The following is a 23,661-nucleotide window of genomic DNA, read 5'->3' on the forward strand; positions in this document are numbered from 1 at the left end:
CTGGGCCAATGATATGAGAGGCCCACAGTCTCCAGCATCACCTACCTCTCTTCCTTCTCATGCAGTAAAAAGCAAGAGGGACCATCAGGATCACCAGTGGAATTGCCCAGTGTGCATATAGCAGGGGTGAGGAAGAGCAATTTGGTGCCCAAGCTGCAGGAAGGAAAGAAGGGGATTTGGCTGTTGGTATGAATAAGGAGAGGGGAGACTCCATTGCAGCCGTTGTTGTTGAAGACACAGTAACAGTAATTCAGTGAAGTTAAAAACATATCAGTATATCGGTATACCGATATACCAAAGGAACAGAAAAGACATTATATGTATGCGACAACAGCCACATGGATGCTGCTAGCCTAGAGATGGAAAGAAAATTATGTCCCTACCAGAGAAGAAAGGCAAATAAAACTGTTGGACTATGCTGAAAGGGCAAAACTGACTGCAAGACTCAGGAACCAAGGAGACCTAAATTCAATAAAGAAAGGGGAAAATTTATAATTTATCTAGGTGATCACTGTAAACAGATGAAAACCCTAGCAGGATTTTAATAACACTTGCAATGTAACTAATATTATGGACAAGATGGGAAGATATAAAATACGGATTGTGGAAAAATATGCAGCTAAGAGGGTGTACGATAGGACCCACGGAGGGGAAGATGGAAAATCCAGAGATTTGGAGAAATCTCTAATTATGGGTATGTAATTTGGATTGTTATGAATTAATATTTGTAAAATATTAGGGCATGGCTCACCTGTGAGATTCACCGTTTGGCTCCAGGGAGACATGATCCATCGGCTGCTCAGTTTCTGCTCATACCTGCAAGCAAATCCCCCAGTGTGGATGCTGGCTGTGACTTGGACCAGGGTGTTTGCAGAGGCGTTCGAGAAGGCATTCCTGGGTTCTCCGGAGTCCACCAGAGACTCTTCACTGCTGGAGGAAATCTTGACCCCATCCTTGTAGAAATGGAACCTTTGCTCTGCGTCGCTGCCAAAGGCCGAGCAAGTGAGGCGCAGGAATCCCCCTTCCTTCACCACTCCAGACGGAGGGTCCACTGTCAGCACCGGGGCAGGAGGAGGATCTGGAGAAGACAGCCACAAAGGAGAGGACGTTAGGAGGGACCACAAGATGAGGAAAAGCTGTTGCTCAATGTCAGAGCATCTATCTGCTTGTCCTAAATTCCAACCCTGGCAGGGAGATTCAATCCCTGGCAGGGGGAAGAAGAAGAAGAAGAGTTTGGATTTGATATCCCACTTTATCACTCCCTTTAAGGAGTCTCAAAGCGGCTAACATTCTCCTTTCCCTTCCTTCCCCACAACAAACACTCTATGAGGGCTGAGAGACTTCAGAGAAGTGTGACTGGCCCAAGGTCACCCAGCAGCTGCATGTGGAGGAGCAGAGACGCGAACCCGGTTCACCAGATTACGAGTCTACCACTCTTAACCACTACACCACACTGGCTACAGGAGCTACTGGAGCTGTCCGTAAAAGAAAATTAATACAATGGCTAAGTGATTTGGAGTCTTTGGTTCACTGAGGTTTTAGGTTCACTGCAATGTATCTAATATTATGGACAAGATGGGAAGATATAAAATATGGATAGTGGAAAAATATGCAGTTAAGAGGGTGTACAATAGGACCCATGGAGGGGAAGTTGGAAAGTCCACAGATTTGGAGAAATCTCTAATTATGGGTATGTAATTGGGATTGTTATGAATTAATATTTGTAAAATATTAGGGCATGGCTCACCTGTGAGATTCACCGTTTGGCTCCAGGGAGACATGATCCATCGGCTGCTCAGTTTCTGCTCATACCTGCAAGCAAATCCCCCAGTGTAGATGCTGGCTGTGACTTGGACCAGGGTGTTTGCAGAGGCGGTCGAGAAGGCATTCCTGGGTTCTCCGGAGTCCGCCAGAGACTCTTCACGGCTGGAGGAAATCTTGACCCCATCCTTGTAGAAATGGAACCTTTGCTCTGTGTCGCTGCCAAAGGCCGAGCAAGTGAGGCGCAGGAATCCCCCTTCCTTCACCACTCCAGACGGAGGGTCCACTGTCAGCACCGGGGCAGGAGGAGGAGCTACAGGAGCTGTCCATAAAGGAAAATGAGTACAATGGCTAAGTGATTTGGAGTCTGTGGCTCGCGGAGGTTTTAAGGGGCAAGCCATAACTAAATCAGGTTCATCCAGGCAGGGTTGTGGGTTCATGAATTCCCCACTTGGACTTCAGGAGGGGAGTGGAGAGGAGAAGATCAGGAGCATGTAAACGTTAGCTGGCTAAACTCTTAATCCCCGTTTGGGGATCTGCACTACTCATGTCAAGGGATGCGGGGGGGGGGGGCCCTGTGGGTTAAACCACAGAGCCTAGGACTTGCCGATCAGAAGGTCGGCAGTTCGAATCCCCGCGACAGGTTGAGCTCCCGTCCCTGCTCCTGCCAACCTAGCCGTTTGAAAGCACGTCAAAGAGCAAGTAGATAAATAGGTACCGCTCCGGCGGGAAGGTAAACGGTGTTTCCGTGCGCTGCTCTGGTTCGCCAGAAGCGGCTTAGTCCTGCTGGCCACATGACCCGGAAGCTGTACGCCGGCTCCCTCAGCCAATAAAGCGAGATGAGCGCCGCAACCCCAGAGTCGGCCACGAATGGACCTAATGTTCAGGGGTCCCTTTACCTTTACCTATGGGTTACAGCGCTATCTTCCAAGAAACAAAGACAGATCCACATTGCAGTCTGAGCAGATATCAACAAGGTTCCCACTTCCGAGGTAACCCTGGCATCTAAGAACATCACCCGCTGGCTTATAACCATGCCAGACCAGTGGTCCTGCTAGCATTGTATGCACTGACTGGCAGCATCTCTCTCCAGGTCCTCAGGCAGGAGAGTTTCCCAGACCTACCAGGAGACAACGGGGATTGAACCTGGGATATTCTAGGGCAACCTTCCCCTTCGTCTTCCAAGAGAACGACGTGTTTTTTAAGGCCTCACCCATCACTGAAATCCTGACCCTTCTGCTTTCTGGGGATGAGATGTTCCAGCTCGATTCCGCAGCTTGGTACGTGCAAAGATGCTCCCCGCTGTCTTGAGGAGACAAGCGCCTCGTGTATGTAAAGGAGGCCAGAGGAGAAGGGGGCCTGTAGTCATACAACAGCCATCGGTCCCTCCCAAAGAGAACCCTCGACATGAGAAGGTTTTCAGGAGCAGAGCATGTGAGGTTCACAATCTCCCCACTGCTGTAGATGTCAAGCTTCGGGGACACAGAGAAGAACGGAGGACGAAGATGGCCTGAGAAGCAAATAAACAGATAAGGAATAAGAAGCAAGACTTATTTGGTGATTCCCCATTTCCCTTCAAAATGCAAAACATAAGACTGCAGGGGAGTTTGGCAGGGGAGGAGACCAGGGTGGCCTGCAACAAAATGTTGCAGTGTATGCCTAGCAGTTAATAGTTGTGTTCTTGCTGCAACAGGAGCTTCCTTGCCCTGTTCAGGATTTGTAGGGAAGGGGGGGGGGTTTCAGGGTGGGGGAAAGGATAAAACGTCCCCCCGACCTTCTCTTTCTCCTATAGTGCTAGGAGACAAGGGGCAGCCAGCCTAGTGGTGTGTTCAGGGGCCCATGTTCTCAGGGGCCCCTCTGAAGCAGCTCCAGGTTCATTTCAAGGGGGGATTTCAAAATAAATTCACCTCCCCTGCAGGAGAAGCTTTGGAACAGTATACATGAGATAGGGATTGATTTATTTTTCTCCCGAAACTGCAGCTCACCAGGGTTGCTGCTGCTACGATGCCTACATGAAGTCTCTCCAGGGACCATAATGTGAGTCTGAAATTGTCCTCTTAATCCAGCCCAAAGCATCCCCATAGTTCATGCCTCCAGTGTCTCTTTCTCCCAGGGGGTACTCTTGTACTCTTTGCCACAGTTAAGGGATATTGTTGTTGTTGTTGTTGTTGTTGTTGTTGTTGTTGTTGTTGTTGTTGTTGTTATTATTATTATTATTATTAATTATCTGTGCCCCGCCCATCTGACTGGGTTTCCCCAACCACTCTGGGCGGCTCACAATATAATATTATAAACATGATAAGACATCAAATATTTAAAAAATTCTTAAGGAAGGCACCTTCTGGTGTCTTCTAGAAGTCAGGTAGTTGTTTATTTCCTAGTGGGTGCCACTACCAAGAAGGCCCTCTGCCTTCTGATGATATGAACTAGCCAAACTTAACTCACCTATAATGGAAATGCGGTTACTCCGTTCAGACAGTTGTCCTGCACTGTTATCTTCCAAGTAGGCACAGACAAATGTTTTCTTTGTTTCCTGAAATCCAGCAGTAATTTCCAGGGTATTATCAAACTGTTCTTGGGGTCTAGTGTAATTACCATCTGCCTTCATTTCATAAAATAAGAACTTGGCTGCCAGCTTCCCTTCCGGGTGAGAGCATTTCAACTTGATCCGTTGTCCCTGGAGAAAGGTCTGTCTTGGAGGGATGATGGACAGCTCTGGAGCTGGTGGACGCAGAACTGCATTGGGGAAAGAGAAGAAGTACAAGGGGAAAATGCCATTCAGCCCCTTCCTTAAGTTATTCTCCCATAGTCCCTCATCCACGAATTTTTTTAATGAGCTGTTGGTTCAAGGTATGCTTGTTTTGTGCCAAGAATGCCTTGGTCCTTCTTAGTCCTGCATTAAACAAATACTACACACAAATTTCCACAATTCTATTCCATTAACTGGTGGAACTTTTCAGCAAAACCATTCGATTTTTGAGAAACCTAATTTCTTGAGAAAAGCTCACCTAAAGAAGCATGTTTGAACCATGGGTTGCAGATGTTGTTGGACTGCAATACCCATCAAGCTGCTTGGTGGATGACTGATGGGAGTTGTAGACCAATAATCTCTCTCCCCCTCAATAAGCAAGCAGATTAATGAGAAAAGGAAATAGGACTTTGGGAGGATTACAGAATTTCTGATGATATTTGAATTTTGTACATATTCAAATTCTATTAATAAAATTCCCCTCCTCTTCCTTTGACCAGCCAAAATACTCAGTTTCAATCCAGCTTCCCAATTCAACTTCCAAGAGATCCGTATTGCAAAGAAAGACCTCCTCACCCAAAATCCTGATGGAGTTGCTCTCTCTGGATGCGATCTCTCGCCCGGATTCCACAATGTGGTACCTGCAGGAGTAATCTCCACCATCTTGAATAACCAGGCGCAGGGTGTGTGTGACGTTGCTCAGAGAGGAGGAGGAGGAAAGTGGAAATCTGCCCTAAAACTTGCTCAGACCATAATGCAGTAAAGTTGGAGATGAAGCAAACGACACCCGGCTCCTTTAGATGGAGGATGAATGACGCTTTACTTAGAGATGAAGAAGTGTATAAAAAGGCCCAAAAAGCTTTGAGAGATTATTTTGAAATAAACATGACTACTAATGTGGAAAAAAGAGTAATCTGGGATGCCAGTAAAGCCGTGATGAGAGGGTTCCTGATTCAACAGAATGCAATAAAGAAGAGAAGTCGAAATGAGAAAAAGGATAAAATTCTGGAGAAAATAAAAGAAGGAGAGAAAAAACTGAGAGTAAAGCCAAAGTCACAGGAGATCTTGAAAGAAATAAAGTTACTTCAGGTACAATATATGGAATTGATGAACCAGGAAATAGAATGGAAAATTAAACAAATGAGACAGAAGACATTTGAATCAGCGAACAAATGTGGGAAACTACTAGCTTGGCAACTGAAAAAAAGACAAAAATTAAATACTATTACAAATTTGGAAGTAGAAGGAAAAGATATACACAACCCAATTGAGATTAGAAACTGCTTCCAGAAATATTTCAAACAATTATATGCACAAGGGCCACAGAACGAAATGGACATAGACCGATTTTTGAAGATAAATGGATTACAAAAAATTTCACAAGAAAGCAAACTTATGTTGAACTGTAAAATATCTGACCAGGAGATAGAAGGTGCCATTCAAAATATGCAAGTAGGCAAGTCTCCAGGACCGGATGGGTTGACTTCCAGTTATTACAGATCTTTGAAAGAGTGGATATTAAAACCATTGAAGGAAGTCTTCAATGAAATCTTGGAAGGGAAAAGGGCCTATATTACACTAATACCAAAAACAGAGACTGAAAAGACTCAACTTAGGAACTACCGTCCCACATCCTTATTAAATGTGGATTACAAAATCTTTGCTGACATCTTGGCTAAGAGACTGAAAAAAGTACTGATTGAGGAGATTCATAAGGACCAAGCGGGCTTTCTTCCGGGAAGACATCTTTCTGACAATTTGAGGAATATAATTGACATTTTGGAAAAGCTAGAAGTGAACATAAATACTAAAGCAGTTTTGATATTTGTGGACACGGAGAAAGCCTTTGACAATATTTCTTGGAGTTTTATGAAAAAGAACCTACAGGGTATGGGGGTAGGCCATGGTTTTGAGAATGGTATAGGTGCAATATATTCAGAACAAGCGGCTAAATTAATTGTAAATAATGTGGTTACAGATCAATTTAAGATAGAAAAAGGGACACGACAGGGGTGCCCAATTTCCCCATTACTTTTTATATCGGTCCTGCTGAACATGATTAGAAGGGACCGGATGGTTAGAGGTATACAGATCGGAGCTAAACAGTTCAAATTGAGAGCATTTGCAGATGACCTAGTTTTGACACTACAGGAGGCAGAATCTAGTACTAAAAGAGTTTTAGAATTAATTCAAGAATTTGGTCAGGTTGCAGGGTTCAAACTGAACAAGTTAAAAACTAAGGTTCTTGAGAAAAATTTAACACCGATTGAAAGAGAGAAGTTTCAGAATGAAACAGGACTGACGGTGGTTAAGAAGGTGAAATACCTGGGGATTAACATGACAGCTAAAAATGGGAATTTGTTTAAAGATAATTATGAAAAATGTTGGGCTGAAGTGAAAAAAGATTTAGAAATTTGGTCAAATTTGAAGCTTTCCTTGTTGGGTCGAATTGCAGCTATAAAGATGAATGTATTGCCTAGAATGCTGTTTTTGTTTCAAACATTGCAAATTTTGGACAAGATGGACTGTTTCAAGAAGTGGCAGAAAGACATTTCTAAATTTGTCTGGCAGGGCAAGAAGCCTAGAATAAAATTCAAGATATTAACTGATGTAAAGGAAAGAGGTGGATTTGCCCTGCCAGACTTCAAACTTTATTACGAATCAGCAGCATTCTGCTGGCTGAAAGACTGGCTGCTTCTTGAGAACACAGACATTTTGGATCTAGAAGGTTTTAACAATGTATTTGGGTGGCATGCATATTTGTGGTACGACAAGGTTAAAGCACACAAAGCTTTCAAAAACCATATTGTCAGGAGAGCATTGTTTAATGTCTGGATTAGATATAAGGATTTATTGGAAAATAAAACTCCAAGGTGGTTGTCACCAATGGAGGCTAAGGCTCAGAGAAAACTTAATATGGAGGCCAAATGGCCAAAATATTGGAAAATTTTGGAACAAGAAGGGGACAGACTGAAATTGCAGAGTTTTGAGAAATTGAAAGATAAAGTGCGAGATTGGCTTCACTATTACCAGATAAGGGAGGTTTACAATTTGGACAAGAAAGTTGGTTTCCAGGTGGAAAAATCTAAATTGGAGACAGAATTGTTAGAATCCAAAACTAAGACTTTGTCAAAAATGTATAACTTGCTGCTGAAATGGAATACGCAAGATGAGATGGTGAAATCTGCAATGATTAAATGGGCACAAGACGTTGGACATAACATTATGTTTGCTGACTGGGAACAGTTGTGGACCACCGGGATTAAATTTACGGCATGTAATGCCTTAAGAGAGAACATTATGAAAATGATATACAGGTGGTACATGACCCCAGTCAAGCTTGCAAAAATCTACCATTTGCCCGACAATAAATGTTGGAAATGTAAGGAAAATGAAGGTACATTCTTTCACCTTTGGTGGACGTGTCCCAGGATTAAGGCTTTCTGGGAAATGATATATAATGAATTGAAAAAGGTATTTAAATATACCTTCTCGAAGAAACCAGAGGCCTTTCTCTTGGGCATGGCCGGCCAAGTGGTGCCAAAGAAGGACAGAACTTTTTTCATGTATGCTACAACAGCAGCAAGAATACTCATCGCAAAGTATTGGAAGACGCAAGATCTACCCACTCTGGAAGAATGGCAGATGAAACTGATTGACTGTATGGGATTGGCAGAAATGACGAGTAGAATCCGTGACCAGGGAGAAGAGTCGGCAGAAGAAGACTGGAAAAAATTTAAGGACTATTTACAGAAATATTTTAAAATTAAGGAATGCTGAATGATGTTGGATTGAAATTGAGTGGTTTCTAGCTGTAATGATATAAAGGAACATGGATGGAAAAAAAGGGTTTGGATAGAAAATAAGGTGATATGATAAGCTGTAATGCTTTAAGTTAAGGATTTGCTGAACAAATAATCTGAAATGGAATACAAGAAGGGGAGGTATGAGGAGGTCAGAGAAATTTGTTATTGAAAAGTATGTTTTATGAACTATATGGTTTTTTTTTTAATTTCTTTGCTTGTTTTTTGTTTGTATAAAAATTGGAAACTTTAATAAATATCTTTTTAAAAAAAACAGAGAGGAGGAGGAGGGCTTGACTGAATGCAGATCCTGTTGGTCCCTGAAAAACTGGGTCCTTGATACATTACAGATTTCGGAAGAGGAGCACTTGAGTTCCACAGATTCCCCACTTGTATAGACATCCTTCTTTGGAGAAATAGAGAAAACTGGAGCACGAGGAAGGTCTGAAAGGGAAGTTGAAGGAGCAGCGAGAAAGGAAGAGAAGTTTTTGTGGCTAGCTTGTATTTTGTACATACAGTGGTACCTCAGGTTACATACGCTTCAGGTTACATACACTTCATGTAGAGTGCATTGCAGTAGTCCAAGTGGGAGATAACCAGAGCATGCCCCACTCTGGCAAGACAGTCTGCAGGCAGGGAGGGTCTCATCCTGCATACCAGATGGAGCTGGTAGACAGCTGCCCTGGACACAGAATTGGCCTGTGCCTCCATGGACAGCGATGAGTCCATTCAGGACCAGGGAGTCCCCCACACCCTCCCTCCCCCTGTCCCCCAAAACAGTACTTCTGTCTTGTCAGGATTCAGCCTCAATCTGTTAGCCGCCATCCACCCAATCATGCAAAATCTGACACTCCTACATCCCATAGAACTTCTGTCTCCTATCACAAAAGTTGAAAGAAGAATGGAAATCCTCTTTACCTGCCTGGACTGATCTTCCGAGAAGGATCTGGAGACAGACTGGAAGTGAAGAGCAAAGGAGATGCAGTGTGAATGTGAGATAGATGGCAAATTTCCAATCTGAGTTGGGCAGAGAGGTCACCAACCTGTCACCAAAGCAGCAGACTTCATGCTCAGTCAGTATCCCTGGAAGAACAACCACGGCTGGAGCCCCAAATCCACCTTCTCTCTGGTTTCTGTCCCAAGAGAGACAATGAACCGGCCTTGCCGAAGTCTGTCTTCTCAAAGCAAAGACTAAAGACAGGAAGCACAACGTCACACCCTCGACTCTGGAACACTGTATAGACACACACCCTGAGCTGTGTGCAGAACTCGGCCTATAGGCTTTAGCCATAACCACAAGCTTTATCCAGCTCCATCTAGGAGCTGCTAACCACATCTGATCTTGCTGTGCCATCACCTGTTTTTCTCTGCGGTCAAACTTCTTGAAGCAACCCAAATGGAACAATGTGCAGCCGGATGGGAGAAGGGAAGAACAGAAGGCAGCTCTACCTGCATAGACGGATCGCCAAAGGAAGATCGGGAGATTGGAAGGAAAGCTCCTGCTCTGGGAAGCTGGTACAGTGGTGCCTCGCAAGACGAACGCCTCGCAAAACGAAAAACTCGCAAGACGAAAGAGTTTTCCGTTTTTGAGTCGTTCCTCAAGACGAATTTCCCTATGGGCTTGCTTCGCAAGAAGAAAGCCCATAGGGAAATCTCTGGGGACCTCTTTTAAATGCTGGCGGTGGGGAGCAAAGTCTTTCGCCCCCCTCCGGCCTTCAGAAGAGGTCCAGGAAGGCCGGCGGGGGCCGAAAGGCTTTGCTCCCCACCGCCAGCATTTTAAAAGCGGTCCGGGATAGCAGGGAAGCGCTTTCCCGCTATCCCGGACCGCTTTTAAAATGCTGGCCATCGGGAGCAAAGACTTTTGCCCACCGCCGGCCTTCAGAAGAGGTCCTGGACCTCTTCTGATGGCCGGCAGGGGGCAAAAGTCTTTGCTCCCCCCCGCCTGCCTTCCCGGGACAGCGGAGACTTCCCGGGACAGCGAAGGCTTTGCTGCCGCCCGCCAGCATTTTAAAATCTCCCTGGGACAGCGGAGAAGTCTCCGCTGTCCTGGGGGCTTTTAAAATGCTGGCGGGCGGCAGCAAAGCCCTCCTGTCCCCGGAGCTTGCAGGGTGGGAGGTGGGGAGAAGGGCTTTTCTTCCCACCGCCAGCCTTCAGAACAGCCTTCTGAAGGCTGGCGGTGGGAAGAAAAACCCTTGTCCCCCCCCACCCCAGCCTTCAGAAGAGGTTGGGGGACAGACTGTCCCCGGACCTGGTCTGAAGGCGGTTTCCATAGGAACGCATTGATTGATTTTCAATGCATTCCTATGGGAAACCGTGCTTCGCAAGAGGAAAAACTCGCAAGAAGAAAAAACTTGCGGAACGAATTAATTTCGTCTTGTGAGGCACCACTGTATTAGCTGCTTCCAGCCTGCCAAACTCCTTCTGCCCCCTCCTCTTTCCCAAGTACAGTTTAAAGAAGTCACGTTAGAATTTAACTTGGAAATGTGAAAACACACGCATTGAAGAAGCAGATGTCAGTGCAACATGCTGAGAACCTCAGCCGAAACTGTATTTACAGTGGTACCTCAGGTTAAGTACTTAATTCGTTCCGGAGGTCCGTTCTTAACCTGAAACTGTTCTTAACCTGAAGCACCACTTTAGCTAATGGGGCCTCCCACTGCTACCGTGCCGCCGGAGCACAATTTCTGTTCTCATCCTGAAGCAAAGTTCTTAACCTGAAGCACTATTTCTGGGTTAGCGGAGTCTGTAACCTGAAGCGTATGTAACCTGAGGTACCACTGTATTTGCATTTAGATCCCACCCCTTTCTTCTGTTGGCAAACATATACTTCTTTGGTTAGTTAAGAAAATTTCTCTATTCCTGGACTGCAGTAAAAGCTTGACTGTAGTTTAAAGGAAATATCAAAACTATCAACAAAGAGTATGTAGCTAAGAACAATGTAAAACATGAATTGTAGCTCCCTGGCAGCCACACAGCCAGGCATTGACCAGATCCAAAGATGCATAGCTTCAGCAAGGTTATTTTTATTTGCCTTCAGGCCAAACCCTGGTGGGAACCAAGCTGCCAACAGAGTTGCAATGTAGGGCCCAGGGCTGGATTTCGGTTTGATGAGGCCCTCAGCTACTGAAGGTAATGGGGCCCTTTATATGTCCAGCCGTCCTTTGTCAACAACAAATTGTCACTGTTTTTGTGTTGAATATATGCTATATGGTAATTTATGAACCTAATAGGTATTAGCCGCTCTGAGCCTGGCTTCAGCTGGGGAGGGTGGGATATAAATAAATTATTATTATTATTATTATTATTATTATTATTATTATTATTACCATTTGCACATAACAAAATATGCATTTTATCAAAGTAATTGTTGAACTGAAATACAATTAAGAAGTATATTAACAATGAAATACAATTAAGAAGAAGTATATTAATAGTGAAATAATTATTAAGTTCTAACTTAAAACGATTTTTTATTCATAACAAAATTAATAACACAATCACATTGGCATTTGGCAATAACAAAAGTTCATTTAGAAACACAATTTACAAAGACTCATAATCTGGTTTTTTATCTTATATTTTGGAAACGTACATCCAGTTTTTTTCCTTTAATTTTTTTGGGGGCCCCCAAGAAAGTGGGGCCCTAAACTATAGCTTGTACGTAAATCCGGCACTGGTAGGGCCCTACCCTGTCCAGAAACCTGTTGTGTATTGAGTCAAAGGATTTTATATCTGTATTATTATTGTCTGTATTTGCATTAGGGTAAAGTAACTGCCTTTTGGTTCCAGAGGGTACAGCTACTATTGGTTCATTTAAGCTGCTGTATTTGGATCCTCTGTCTTATTGGTTTCCTCCAAAAGGCAGGACTGTGATTGCCTGATATTGTTCCCTCCAAAATGTATCCTTTCTAGCTAGTTCCCTGTCCCTATAAATGTAGCTCTCCCCTCCTCAGTTCTCAGTCTTGTTTGCTTTAATAAAGAAGTGTTACTACAGAACTGTCTCCAGCATATTATGTCAAGAGAGCTGAAATCACAAACCCCACGTCACAACAACTGGCGACGAAGGTGGGATCCGGAATGCTGAGGAGCGGTTAAACGCAGCCCTGCCTCAGAGTCCGGATTGTAGCTAAGAACAAGACTCACTGGCCAGCTGAGAAGACGACCCTGCCCACAGGACAATGGAGAGTCCAAGGGTATTGGAGCCCTTCCAGCCATCAGAGCCCCACACGTGGGAAGACTACGTCGAACGCTTCAAGTTCTTTGCAGTGGCTCAAGGGATCACCAATGCCAGCAAAAGAAGGGCCACATTCCTGAGCTACTGTGGGCCTGAGACCTTCACGCTGGCCAAGGCATTGCTTGCTCCAGCGAAGCTAAGTGAGACACCTCTCAAAGATATTCTTGCCTGCCTGACAAGCCATTTGGCGCCTACTGAGACCAAGATGGCCCGGCGGTTGGAGTTTCATAAGAGGCAGCAGCGTGCTGGGGAGTCTGTATCTGCATTCTTAGCTGAACTGCGGAAGCTCGCTCAGCACTGCGACTTCCAAGATCTGGAAGAGACTCTCCTGGATCGGTTTATCGGTGGTCTGAGCAGCAAGAAAGCCAGAAGACGCATCGTGGCTAAAGAAGAGGTTACCCTTGCTTCAGCCTTGAAGGAGGCCACCGCCACGGAGAATTATGAAAGAGAGGAGCTTGATGCCAGTCGCAAGGCCCCTAAGCCACAGATAGAAGTTGCGCATGCCATGGACGAGCTAGGGGCTACTCCGAGCCAAAGCCCAGTCCGTGGGGTCAAGTCAGTGCGTCAGGCCTGCACAGTGCACAAAGAGCACCGAGGCAGGTGCCCTGGTTGTGGCAGAAACCATGAGCGGAAGAGACAAACCCCACGTCACAACAACGTACACAGTTTCATTTGTTTAAGACTGAAACAAAAGAAGTTTTGCTTTACTTATTTATTTGAAAGATTCCTTTAATGACAAAGAAAACACCCAAACAGGTCATATCGTAAATGCAAAGCAATTCTCCATGAAAACCAAGCAATCGTTTTCTGAGGACAGGTGACCCCACGCCCTGACCCCCCCCATGGCAGCCACCAGAATGGAGAAGGCCTTTCTCTGGAACACCCCCCCCCCCGATAGACAGGGCTGACATAGACTTTGGGCCCATCCTGGAAACTGTCCCCGCTGTATCTCAGAAACCGCCTTCCAGGTCATGCACAGAACGGAAGGGGACACCTGAAAGCCCCAACATTATCTATCGCTCCTCTTTCTCCTTCAACAGAAAGCAAGCGGGACCATCAGGAACAGGAGCGTAGGAGCCAAGCGCAAATATCCCAGTGACAGGGATGGATTCGGTGTGGGTGGTGATGGTGCTGACGAATATGACCCTTGACCTGAAAGGAATAAAGAGGAATCAGTTATTTGTTCGATGCGTTTCGCTTGGGTCTTTCGTCCTGAAGGCGTGACGTCATTTGAAAAAGGTCCCAAGAATTCTGAATGTTGATTTTTATCTCTTTAATGACGGCACAGTGGTACCTCTGGTTGCGAACGGGATCCGTTCCGGAAACCCATTCACAACATGAGCAGAACGTAATAATAATAATAATAATAATAATAATAATAATAATAATAATAATAATAATAATTTATTATTATTTATACCTCGCCCATCTGGCTGGGTTTCCCCAGCCACTCTGGGTGGCTCCCAATCAGTTGTTAAAAACAATACAGTGGTACCTCGGGTTAAGTACTTAATTCGTTCCGGAGGTCCGTTCTTAACCTGAAACTGTTCTTAACCTGAAGCACCACTTTAGCTAATGGGGCCTCCTGCTGCCGTCGGGCCGCCGGAGCACGATTTCTATTCTCATCCTGAAGCAAAGTTCTTAACCCGAGGTAATCTTTCTGGATTAGCGGAGTCTGTAACCTGAAGCGTCTGTAACCTGAAGCATATGTAACCTGAGGTACCACTAAAGGTAAAGGTAAAGGTACCCCTGCCCGTACGGGCCAGTCGTGTCCGAATCTGGGGTTCCGCGCCCATCTCGCTTAAGAGGCCGGGGGCCAGCGCTGTCTGGAGACACTTCCGGGTCACGTGGCCAGCGTGACGAAGCTGCTCTGGTGAGCCTGCACCAGTGCAGCACACGGAAACGCTGTTTACCTTCCCGCTATAAAGCGGTACCTATTTATCTACTTGCACTTTGACGTGCTTTCGAACTGCTAGGTGGGCAGGAGCTGGGACCGAACAACGGGAGCTCACCCCGCCGCGGATTCGAACCGCCGACCATGCAATCGGCAAGTCCTAGGCCCTGAGGTTTTACCCACAGCGCCACCCGCGTGCTGTACCACTGTACAGCATTAAATATTAAAGACTTCTCTAAACATAAGATAAAATGTGAGCAGACCTCTCCATCCCTCCCCCTCCATTTCCCCCAAGCATGAAGGCTGAGACGCAGCATATGAAATAAAGAAGATGACATTCATTGTGTCCCTCGCGGAAGACCAGACATATTGATAGCCTCATTTTCACACAACACATTAAAGTGGATTATGCTACTGCTAAAGATGGCTCTCACTTCCCCAAAATGACTCACCTGGGACATTCACCACGACTTTCCCTGTCTTGCTCCATGGAGACATAACCCATCGGCCACCAATCGCTTCCTCATAACTGCAAGCAAATTCTCCACTGTGGTTGACCGTGGCTTGTAAGATGCTCACAGAGGCGTTTGGTGAGGTATTCGCAGGTTCTCTGGATCCTTCATGACTGGTGTCCATCTCAGCACCATCCTTGAAGAAATGGAATCTCTTCTCAGTCATGGTCCCATTGGCCAAGCAAGTGAGGCGCAGGGAACTCCCTTTGTTCACCACTCCAGATGGAGGAGCCACTTTGAGCACCGGAAAAGGAGGGGGATCTGCAGGAATCATCCGCAAAGGAGAAGTTATGAGCAGGTGAGCTAGACATGGCTTAGTAGTTAAGAGCTTGTGGTCCACTTGGCCTGTAAAGGAAGCTATAATAATAATAATAATAATAATAATAATAATAATAATAATAATTTATTATTTGTACCCCGCCCATCTGGCTGGGTTTCCCCAGCCACTCTGGGCGGCTTCCACAAAAACCAAAAATACACATTAAAAACTTCCCTGAACAGGGCTGCCTTAAGATGTCTTCTGAATGTCAGGTAGTTGTTTATCTCTTTGACATCTGCTGGGAGGGCGTTCCACAGGGCAGGCGCCACCACCGAGAAGGCCCTCTGCCTGGTTCCCTATAGCTTTGCTTCTCACAGTGAGGGAACCGCCAGAAGGCCCTCGGCGCTGGACCTCAGTGTCTGGGCAGAATGATGGGGGTGGAGACGCTCCTTCAGGTATACTGGGCCGAGGCCGTTTAGGGCTTTAAAGGTCAGCACCAACACTTTGAATTGTGCTCGGAAATGTACTGGGAACCAATGTAGGTCTTTCAAGACTGGTGTTATGTGGTCTCGGCGGCTGCCCCCAGTCACCAGTCTGGCTGCCGCATTCTGGATTAGTTGTAGCTTCCGGGTCACCTTCAAAGGTAGCCCCACGTAGAGTGCATGGCAGTAGTCCAAGCGGGAGATAACTAGAGCATGCACCACTACAAGGTGTGACCGGAAAATTCGGTGAATGGTCACAGAAATAGGACAGCGAGAAATATTCAAACATACATGCCTTACAGGCCTTCAAAGTAGGCCTCCTCTGATACAATGCAGTGTTGACAACGTTCATAGAACTGTTGGAAACTTCTGGAGAAGTCCTCTATTCATACTGCTTTCAGTTCCCTCATCACAGCAGCTTGGACATAGGAAATGTTGGGAAATCTGTGCCCTTTCAGTGCAGATTTCAGTTTTGGAAAAAGAAATAAATCCGTTGGGGCCAGATGGGAGAATATGGAGGGTGGGACAACTCAGTAACCTCAGTAACGATTTCATGCAGAATATACAATTCTTCCACCATCATTTGGACGCACAAACGCCGATCCCACATCAATAACTCACGGAGTCTGTCAACATTTGCCGTCCTTCACGGAAACGCTTAAACCACTCATACACTGTCTTTTGAGTTACGGCTTCATCTCCGTACACAATTGTGAGCATTTTGTGTGTTTCTGATGCCAATTGTACAAATATTTCTTGCTATCTGGTTTCTGAGACTGTTCACCGAACTTTCCCATCACACCTTGTATATATTTAGGTCAGACAGTTCTATGGGAACTCAGGGGTCTAAGGCTGGTATATTGTTTCGTTGATTACTGGGCGTGTGCCTGAAGAAGTTTATTTTCTGAATTTAGAATCATAGAATTGATGAGTTGGAAGGGATCCCAAGAGTCATCGAGTCCATACAATCCAGGAATCCTGGGTGGGCTTGAACCACCAACCTTCTGGATAATAGCTAGATGCACTGACCTCCTCCTCCTCCTTATCTACTCCTCAAAAGATTCTATCAACGGTGTCTCCAAAAATTTTTACACATCACTTGGGAAGACAGGTGAACTAATGCCCATGTACTTGAAGAAGAAAAGATCACCAGTGTTGAAGCAATGGTTCTTCAACATCAACTTCGTTGGATTGGTCATGTTGTGTGGATGCCTGATTATCACCTTCCAAAGCAACTACAGTGGTACCTCAGGTTAACAACTTAATTCGTTCTGGAGGTCCGTTCTTAACCTGAAACTGTTCTTAACCTGAGGTACCACTTTAGTTAATGGGGCCTCCTGCTGCCGCTGCGCCGCAGGAACACAATTTCTGTTCTCATCCTGAAGCAAAGTTCTTAACCTGAGGTACTATTTCTGGGTTAGCTGAGTCTCTAACCTGAAGTGTCTGTAACCTGAAGTATCTGTAACCCGAGGTACCACTGTACTCTACTGCGAACTTAAAAATGAAAAGTGTAATGCTGGTGGTCAATAAAAGAGCTTTGAAGACTCTCTCAAGGCAAATCTAAAAAATCATAGTATAAACAATGAAAATTGGGAAACACTGGCCTGCAAGCGCTCCAGTTGGAGAACAGCCTTTCATGGGCTTTGAAGGTGTCCTGGGCTTTGAAGACGCTCGAACTCAGGATGCAAGGGAGAAACGTGCTAAGAGGAAGGCACACTTGGCAAATCCACACCGTCATCAACTCCTGCCCGGAAACCTATGTCCGCACTGTGGAAGGACGTGTGGATCCAGAACTGGCCTCCACAGTCACTTACGGACTCACTGTTAAAACCGTGTTTATGGAAGACAATCTTACTTGGCTACGAGGGATCGCCAAAGAAGAAGAAAGAAGAAGCACTGACCCATTGTGCCATGTGCAAATTTGGCAAGGAAGACTCTTCACCCAGATTACACCACTGCCACTCTCCCCAAAAGATCTATACCTTGAGACCTGAGAATGGGTTGCTGACCACTAAGTCCTACTCAGAGCAGACTCAGTGAAATTAATGGGCTTAAGTTAGAGCCGCCTGATATTTAATAACTCAACAAGGAACATTCATACATGCAAGTTCCCACACTATGATTACTCTGAAGGAAGTTGCATTCAGTAAATCAACGCTGATCCTTTCCTTATCACTGCCCGTTCGCCTTATAAACCTTCCAGGCAGTCTGAAATCCTTTCAGGGCACCTTTAATCATATGTGGTGGAAATGCAAGGTAGTAAAAGAATTTTGGGAAATGATATACAGTGAGTTGAAAAAAATGTTTAAAATAACCTTTTCTTTAAATCTCCCCCCTGAAGCCTTCCTTTTAGGAATTCTAGGTGCCAAAATCCGAAGGGAGCAGAAAATACTATTTATGTATGCGACCATGACTGCACAGATGTTATTGGCCCTGAGATGGAAAGAAGATAAAGTCCCTAACAGAGAAAAATGGCAGATCAAGTTGATGGATTACTCTGAAATGGCTAAAATGACCGGAACAATCAGAAATCAGGAAGACCAACATTTTAATAAGAAATGAGGAAAAATTATAATTTATCTTAAAAACCATTGTAAACAGTTAAAATCGTTAGTAGGCTTGGAATAACACTTGTAGTTTAATGGTGAATTTTGGACACAATGGAGAGGTGAAAGATTTGGATTATCATAAAAGATACAGGAGGAAATGATTAACAATAGGATTAACAAAAAGGGAAGAGGGAAGTCCAGGCGATTCTTTGGAATCTTGTTTCTATGTTGGATGTGACTGTAAAATTTTAATCTGAAAAACCAAATAAATAAATTTATATATAAAAAAATTGAAATCCTTCTTTCAGAACACAGTGCTCCTCTCTCTCTTGTGTTGCGAATGAAAGAGATAACGCCAAACAGCAAAATGCAATGATGCTCACCTGCCATGGCTACAAAGACAAGGTTGCTCTGTGGGGACCAGATTTCCTGTATTGAGGGCATGATCCAGTACACACAGCTGTAATTCCCAACAGTATCTTCATTGACGCGGAACATCTCATAAGGCCCCATTCCACTATTGGGCAACTCCTTGAAGGTCCGATCTTGCTCTTCTTTGAAGAACGTGTATCCTGCCACCTTCAAACTATCAGGAGCCAAACAAGTGAGAATCACCTTTTCACCTTTGATGTAGACGGGGTGCTGGGGATCCAAGGAAAGAATTGCTGCAGGTGGAATCCCTGGAGAAGGAGAGGAAAGCCAGCCAGTTAGGAAACAAACGCATGAAACCCAGAGGATGAAGACATTCTGAGAAGCTAAGCGAAGGAGCACAGAATAAAGAGGGCATCTTATTTGGGGAAAGATCGAAGCAAATGAATATAAACACATATGTGATTATTCTTGCAACAACTACATTTAGTTTTGGGGTTTTCTTGACTACCAAGGTGGCACTGGCTGGCTTTCCGGAGCGTTTGATTCTACACCCTTGGCAGCAACAAATATCCAACAGGTGATACCTTGCTTATCACCACATCTCCCACTGTGGTAAATTTGACCTTCTGGATTTCTGCCTTTTGCTGCTGTCAGATGCACCTTGTGATAGGAATGTTAAATGTTCGTAAGTGTACCAACCAAGCACATACATAGATCAGCACAGGAAGACTGACCTGGAACCATTTTGATTCCCAAACTGTCCCAAACTGACCAAATGTTTTCTCTGCAAGGTCAAAGGAAAATGGAAAAGCCTCCCCATTGTCTTTTCCTTCACAAATCCTGTCTTAAGGGTATGTCTGTGTTTGAATAGGGTGTGAGCCTATTTATCACTACAAAAGACTGGCCAGGCTCCCCAGGCAATCCAATCAAGTAACCTGCCAGACAGGAGATAAACAACATTCAAATTTCTGTTTTAAGACCGCCTTTTCTGTGATGCAGGTGTGATATATCTGAGGGATGGTCTTAGGTTACACCCCTTCTGTGATGTATGTATATATGATGTTTCTGGGATTGGTCTTGATCTACAGGGTGGGAATTTCAAAAGTCTTTATAAGGCCTTGCACACCATTTTTCTGGGTTCCTCCTCCTTTCCTGTGAGGGGAGCACCCTGTTGCAACAGATCAATAAAGATCAAGCTTACTAGATGCTTTGCTTCTCAATATTCTCTGGTTGACCTCTGTTATTTTCTCCTACCAATAGGGAACCTATGTAAGGACTCTATAGGGGCTCTTGGATACCCCATAAGGGAAAAGGGCAGTTTTTGTTTACAACAACCTGAGCTGTGAATTTAATCATATACAAAATTGACACCCTGGCCATCCCTTGCAACTGCTTACTAAAATCAGTAACAATTAAACAAAAATGGAAACCAACTTTACCTGCATGGACTGATCTCCAAAGGAGGATCTGCAGACAGGCTAGAAGTGAAGAGCAAAGGAAAGATGTCATGACAAATGGTGTGGTTTGTGAGATAGAGGGTGAGTTTATATAAACTCATCCTCTATCTCACAATCACACCATTATTAAATTTTCTGTTTTACAATTTAAAAGACTCATTAAAATATCAGTGACTTCCCTTCTTCCCTTTCCACATATGATATCTTTATTGTCATTGTGCCATGCAGAACAATGAAATTGAACTACATAAAACATTCAAAAACCCCTAAAAACTCTGAAACCCCATTTTAAAATACAATATACTATAGAGACTCCTTATGCTGCGTTTAGAACCAGAATAGCATTTGCATAGAAACTGTTTCTCAGGCGGCTAGTCCTGGCCTTTATAACCCTATAACTTCTTCCAGAAGGCAGAAGCTTAAAGAGATCATTTCCGGGGTGCGCACTATCCTGCGCTATCTCTGCAGCTTTCTTATGGCACCTGGAAGCGTAGATTTGATCCAAGGTGGGAAGAGGGCATCCAATTACAGTGGTGCCTCGCAAGACGAAAATAATCCGTTCCGCGATTCTCTTCGTCTTGCGGTTTTTTCGTCTTGCGAAGCAAGCCCATTAGCGGCTTAGCGGATTAGCGCTATTAGCGGCTTAGCGGGCTTAGCGGATCAGCTGATAAGTGGCTTAGCGGATCAGCTGATAAGCGGCTTAGCGATCAGCTGTTAAGCGGTTTGGCGGATCAGCTGATAAGCGGCTTAGCGATCAGCTGTTAAGCGGCTTAGCGGATCAGCTGATAAGCGGCTTAGCGGCTTGGGAAAAAGGGGGGGGGGAGGAAAAAAACCCCGCAGGAACTCGCAAGACATTTTCGTCTTGCAAAGCAAGCCCATAGGAAATTCGTTTTGCGAAGCACCTCCAAAACGGAAAACCCTTTCGTCTAGCGGGTTTTCCGTCTTGTGAGGCATTCGTCTTGCGGGGCACCACTGTATTCTCTCCGCAGTCTTCACAACCCTGGACAGCATTGCTTTTTCCCTGACCGTGCAGCTCCCAAACCACACACACAGACCATAAGTTAATACACTCTCCACAGTGCAATGGTAAAATGCCATCAACAGGTCCTTTGAGAGATTGTTTTTCCGGAGGATTCTCAGAAAATATAACCTCTGCTGTGCTCTCTTCATCAGGTCTTTGCTGTTTTCTCCCCAGGTTAGGTCGTCTCTCAACTCCATTCCCAGAAATCAAAACACCGAGACCTGTTCCACGCACTTCCCCTCAATAATAAGTGGCTGAATATTCAATTTACATTTCCTAAAGTCCACAATGATCTCTTTTGTTTTCTTTAAGTTAAGTAGTAAGTTGTTTTTCCTGCACCACTCCTCCAACTGCTCAACTTCCTTCCTATAGGCCGCCTCCTCCTCTCCAGCCGTGATTAAACCAACCACCCTTGTATCGTCTGCGAACTTTCTATGGTTCATTTTGCATGTCATAAATCCCTGCATATTTTACAAAAACTGTACCATTCAGTATTCCATGATTGCATCTGTCAAAACTTATTTACACTGTTGAATTTATCCTAATGCTGCCATTGTTTTCAGCTACGAGTGATCGCCAAAGAAAAAGAATATCAAGACTGCCTAGTGGTTAGGGCAGACTTGTGGCAGCTGACCCGGAATTCAGAAAAGTGGGTAGAGCTCAGATTCCTCGGTGTCAGATTGACAGGAACGAGCACCCAGGGTCGGATTTCCCTTGCTTTTGACGTCTTACTTCAGGGTGGCTGGAATCCGTGGCCCTCTCAGGCTTGGTCTCCCTTGATCTTGGCCTTTGCCAGTGTGGCTGAGTCCAAGCCTGTCAGTCATAAGATGCAGATGATGATGATGATGATGATGATGATAATAATAATGATAATTTATTTATACCCCGCCCATCTGGCTGGGTCTCCCCAGCCACTCTGGGCGGCTTCCAACAAAATATTAAAATACAATAACCTATTAAACATTAGGTAAAGGTAAAGGGACCCCTGACCATTAGGTCCAGTCGTGGCTGACTCTGGGGTTGCGGCGCTCATCTCGCTTTATTGGCCGAGGGAGCCGGCGTACAGCTTCATGTGGCCAGCAGGACTAAGCCGCTTCTGGCGAACCAGAGCAGCGCACGGAAATGCTATTTACCTTCCCGTGAGAGCGGTACCTATTTATCTACTTGCACTTTGACGTGCTTTCGAACTGCTAGGTTGGCAGGAGCAGGGACCGAGCAACGGGAGCTCACCCCGTGGCGGGGATTCGAACCGCCGACCTGATTGGCAAGTCCTAGGCTCTGTGGTTTAACCCACAGTGCCACCCGTGTCCCATTATTAAACATTAACAGCTTCCCTAAACAAGGCTGCCTTCAGATGTCTTATAAAAGTCTGGTAGCTGTTTTTCTCTTTGACATCTGGTGGGAGGGCGTTCCACAGGGTGGGTGCCACTACCGAGAAGACCCTCTGCCTGGTTCCCTGTAACTTCGCTTCTCGCAGCGAGGGAACCGCCAGAAGGATAAGGAGCGAGTTTTTGGTTACCGAGGTCTTCCCTCCATCCATTCATCTCTGACGGATCATGGGCTTAGGCGACCTTGGCGAGTAGAGCAGCAAAGGCCAAACCCCCTATTTTGTCTATAACAAGAGAGAGGCCCCAAACCTGTTATCAAAGCAGGAAATTTCATGCTCGGCTGGCGTCCCTCGAAGGCCAATGGCTGTGTCCTCTGCTCCACCGCTGTCTCTCTGCTTTCAAAGAGAGGATGGGCTGTCTCTCCCTGACTCTGCCAGACTGTCAGACGCAAAGACAAGAGCAGGAACTGAACCGTCATCACCTTCTTTCCTCCCAGCCACCACAAAGCATTGCACCTGGGCCACCAGCGCAGCACACAGCTCAGCTCATAGGCCTTGAGGACACCAAAAGCTGCTGGGTGGAACAACCGATGTTCCAACCAGCTCACCACATCTCTCCTTACAACGCCTATGCTCAGCCTCCTTTGTAACCAAAACACTTGTGGAGGCGGTAGCACGAGGCTAGAAATGAGAAAGCGGAAGGACGCAGCAATCACAGGCGGTCGACTCAAAAAGGGGCCTCAGGAAGACGATCAAACCTCTCCATTCTGAAGGAAATCAGCCCTGAGTGCTCACTGGAAGGACAGATCCTGAAGCTGAGGCTCCAAGACTTTGGCCACCTCATGAGAAGAGAAGACTCCCTGGAAAAGACCCTGATGTTGGGAAAGATGGAGGGCACAAGGAGAAGCGGACAACAGAGGACGAGTTGGTTGGACAGTGTTCTCGAAGAGACCAGCATGAGTTTGACCAACTGCAGGAGGCAGAGGAAGACAGGAGGACCTGGCGTGCTCTGGTCCAGGGGGTCACGAAGAGTCGGACACGACTAAACAACTAAACAACAACAAAATGTTAGAAGAGTCCTGATGATCTGGCCAAAGTGGCTTCTAGTCCAGCAGCTTCTTCTGACAGTGGCCAACCAGGCACCCCTTTTGGGGAAAGAAGAGACCAGGATCAGCAGATTGGGACTCAAGCACCAGGGAGCAGGAATAAGATCCTCAAGGACCGTCTCTCCCTACATGAAC

The 23,661-nt window shown here is 45.4% G+C and overlaps 2 protein-coding genes across 2 annotated transcripts in view; both read right to left on the bottom strand.

Annotated features, from left to right (window-relative positions):
* LOC128400541 (immunoglobulin superfamily member 1-like) overlaps nt 1-3,681 on the bottom strand; it is a 100,290-nt gene extending 96,609 nt beyond the window's left edge. Inside the window, exons 1-2 of the mRNA XM_053362800.1 lie at nt 2,975-3,681; nt 752-1,078 (exon numbers count right to left, since the gene is read on the bottom strand). Coding sequence (XP_053218775.1) covers nt 752-1,078; nt 2,975-3,170 — 523 coding nt within the window. The 5' untranslated portion in view covers nt 3,171-3,681. The remainder of the gene's footprint in view (nt 1-751; nt 1,079-2,974) is intronic.
* An 8,145-nt stretch (nt 3,682-11,826) lies between these two features.
* LOC128400556 (uncharacterized) lies at nt 11,827-23,022 on the bottom strand. The gene is made up of 6 exons (XM_053362845.1): nt 22,731-23,022; nt 20,055-20,093; nt 18,627-18,923; nt 14,894-15,214; nt 13,206-13,699; nt 11,827-12,014 (listed from the first exon to the last, which is right to left on the bottom strand). Exons 1-5 carry the CDS (start codon nt 22,897-22,899, stop codon nt 13,581-13,583), a joined length of 945 nt encoding a protein of 314 aa, XP_053218820.1. The 5' UTR covers nt 22,900-23,022; the 3' UTR covers nt 11,827-12,014; nt 13,206-13,580.
* Between the last annotated feature and the right edge of the window lie 639 nt (nt 23,023-23,661).

Source organism: Podarcis raffonei, chromosome 13 (assembly GCF_027172205.1).
Source record: "Podarcis raffonei isolate rPodRaf1 chromosome 13, rPodRaf1.pri, whole genome shotgun sequence".
In the NCBI taxonomy this organism is placed as follows: domain Eukaryota; kingdom Metazoa; phylum Chordata; class Lepidosauria; order Squamata; family Lacertidae; genus Podarcis; species Podarcis raffonei.

Bases quoted from the DNA above. Each gene is read 5' to 3' on its own strand.
- LOC128400556 (XM_053362845.1), bottom strand. From the start codon at position 22,899: ATGACGGTTCAGTTCCTGCTCTTGTCTTTGCGTCTGACAGTCTGGCAG. The intron at 15,215-18,626 runs GTGAGCATCATT...TGATTCCTGCAG, and splicing joins TGTCTTTGTAGCCATGGCAG to ATCCCCCTCCTTTTCCGGTG. The intron at 13,700-14,893 runs GTGAGTCATTTT...TATTCCTTTCAG, and splicing joins AGTCGTGGTGAATGTCCCAG to GTCAAGGGTCATATTCGTCA.